Raw genomic sequence first — 1,779 nt, forward strand, 5'->3', positions numbered from 1 at the left:
AATTTCATACTTAAAGGAGATTTATGAAGCACATGCTAAGTCAGGATTTATAATTCTTTATAATTCCAGGAGACATCAATTCTCTCCTTTAGATCTACTGTCAGTTCTATTTCTATAAAGTAATCTTTTATTGGTAACTCTGGTTCCAACATAGAGTATATTCACTATATATTTTCACACATAAGGTAGATGCCATCATTGACTTGAGGACATGTCTACATCAAAGAAGAACTGATTCTTAGGGGGAAAAGCAGGTGGAGAATTCCTTGACGAATCTGCCTGGTCTTCACACTATAGATGATTGGGTTGAGCACAGGTGGAACTAGCAGGTAGATATGAGCCATGAAGATGTGGACGAGGGGGGATGAGTGTTTAGCAAAACGATGGACAATAGAGAGCCCAATCATAGGCACATAAAGAATAAGTACAGCACAGATGTGAGATGCACATGTGTTGAGGGCCTTAAATCTCCCCTCCTGAGATGAAATTTTTAATACTGAGTGAAGGATGAAAACATAAGACACAAAAATACCCAGAGAGTCCATTCCCCACAGCAAAGTGATCAGAACTAACCCATATATAACATTAAACTTCGTGTCAGCACAAGCAAGGCGGATAATGTCCTGATGTAGACAGTAAGAATGAGAAAGGATGTGAGAGTGGCAGAAGGGAAAGAAGGCCAGCCGGGCTAGAAGTGGAATCATGGCAAAGGCACTTCTAAGCAGGGCTGCAATGCCAATTTTCGCGATGAGTGTTGGAGTGAGAATGGTAGCATACCTTAGGGGGTGGCAGATGGCCACATATCGGTCAAGGGCCATGGCCAAGAGCACAGATGACTCAGTGAAGGAGAAAGTGTGAATGAAAAACATTTGGACTACACAGGTGTTGAACTGGATCTCCCTGGATATGGACCACAGCACCCTGAAGAGTGATGTCATTGTGGGCAAGGACATGCCCATGTCAGTGAAAGAAAGCATGGCCAAGAAGTAGTACATGGGCTCATGGAGCCTGGGGTCTGTCCGGACAATATGTAGAATAGTACAGTTAGCCATGATTCCAACAAGGTAGAGGAGACAGAATGGGATGGAAATCCAGTGGTGAAATTCCTCATATCCAGGGATACCTGTGAGATAGAAGGTGGAGGACAGGATATTGCTGGAGTTTGCAGTTGCCATAGGGCTTACTGTTAAACCACAATCCCGATTCACAATCACACTGCAGAAGGGGAACAAATGAGAAGATCAGCACCTGTGTCACAAAAACAAAACAAAACTTCATAGTGTCCTATAATATCTCCTAGATCCACCCTCATAGTTTTGCTTTGTTTTCTTCGTTTCATTGATGAGTGTCATCAATTAAGAAAAACATTCACTTTTATAACTATAAGGACTTTCCCTTCTCCTCAGATGAAGAACTATTAACAAGCTGTCTAAATATACACAATTTGCTTCTAAAGACACTGCCCCCAGAGCAGCACACACAAAATCATTGTAAATTACATTATTAATTTTATACTTTTCTTTAGAACAATCTTGGCCAGCGTTACTGGTCTTATGTGCTATGCTGTGCTTAGTCGTTCAGTCATATCCGACTCTGGGACTACACGGACTATAGCCCTCCAGGCTCCTCTGTCCATGGGGATTCTCCAGGCAAGAATACTAGAGTGGGTTACCATGCCAAAAGGGATCTTTCCAACCCAGGGGTCAAGTCCAAGTCCCCCACATAGCAGACAGATTCTTTACCATCTGAGCCACCAGGGAAGTCCACTGGTCTTATCCT

The 1,779-nt window shown here is 42.8% G+C and overlaps 1 protein-coding gene across 1 annotated transcript; it reads right to left on the reverse strand.

Moving 5' to 3' along the window:
• Nucleotides 1-215: 215 nt before the first annotated feature.
• LOC138092893 (olfactory receptor 51L1-like) lies at nt 216-1,175 on the reverse strand. The gene has a single exon (XM_068988950.1). The coding sequence runs from the start codon at nt 1,173-1,175 to the stop codon at nt 216-218; it is 960 nt and encodes a 319-aa protein (XP_068845051.1).
• Between the last annotated feature and the right edge of the window lie 604 nt (nt 1,176-1,779).

Source organism: Capricornis sumatraensis, chromosome 16, assembly GCF_032405125.1.
Source record: "Capricornis sumatraensis isolate serow.1 chromosome 16, serow.2, whole genome shotgun sequence".
Taxonomy (NCBI): Eukaryota; Metazoa; Chordata; class Mammalia; order Artiodactyla; family Bovidae; genus Capricornis; species Capricornis sumatraensis.

What these genes read in the sequence shown, in the direction of transcription:
- LOC138092893 (XM_068988950.1), bottom strand. Translation starts at nt 1,175, where the DNA reads ATGGCAACTGCAAACTCCAGCAATATCCTGTCCTCCACCTTCTATCTC.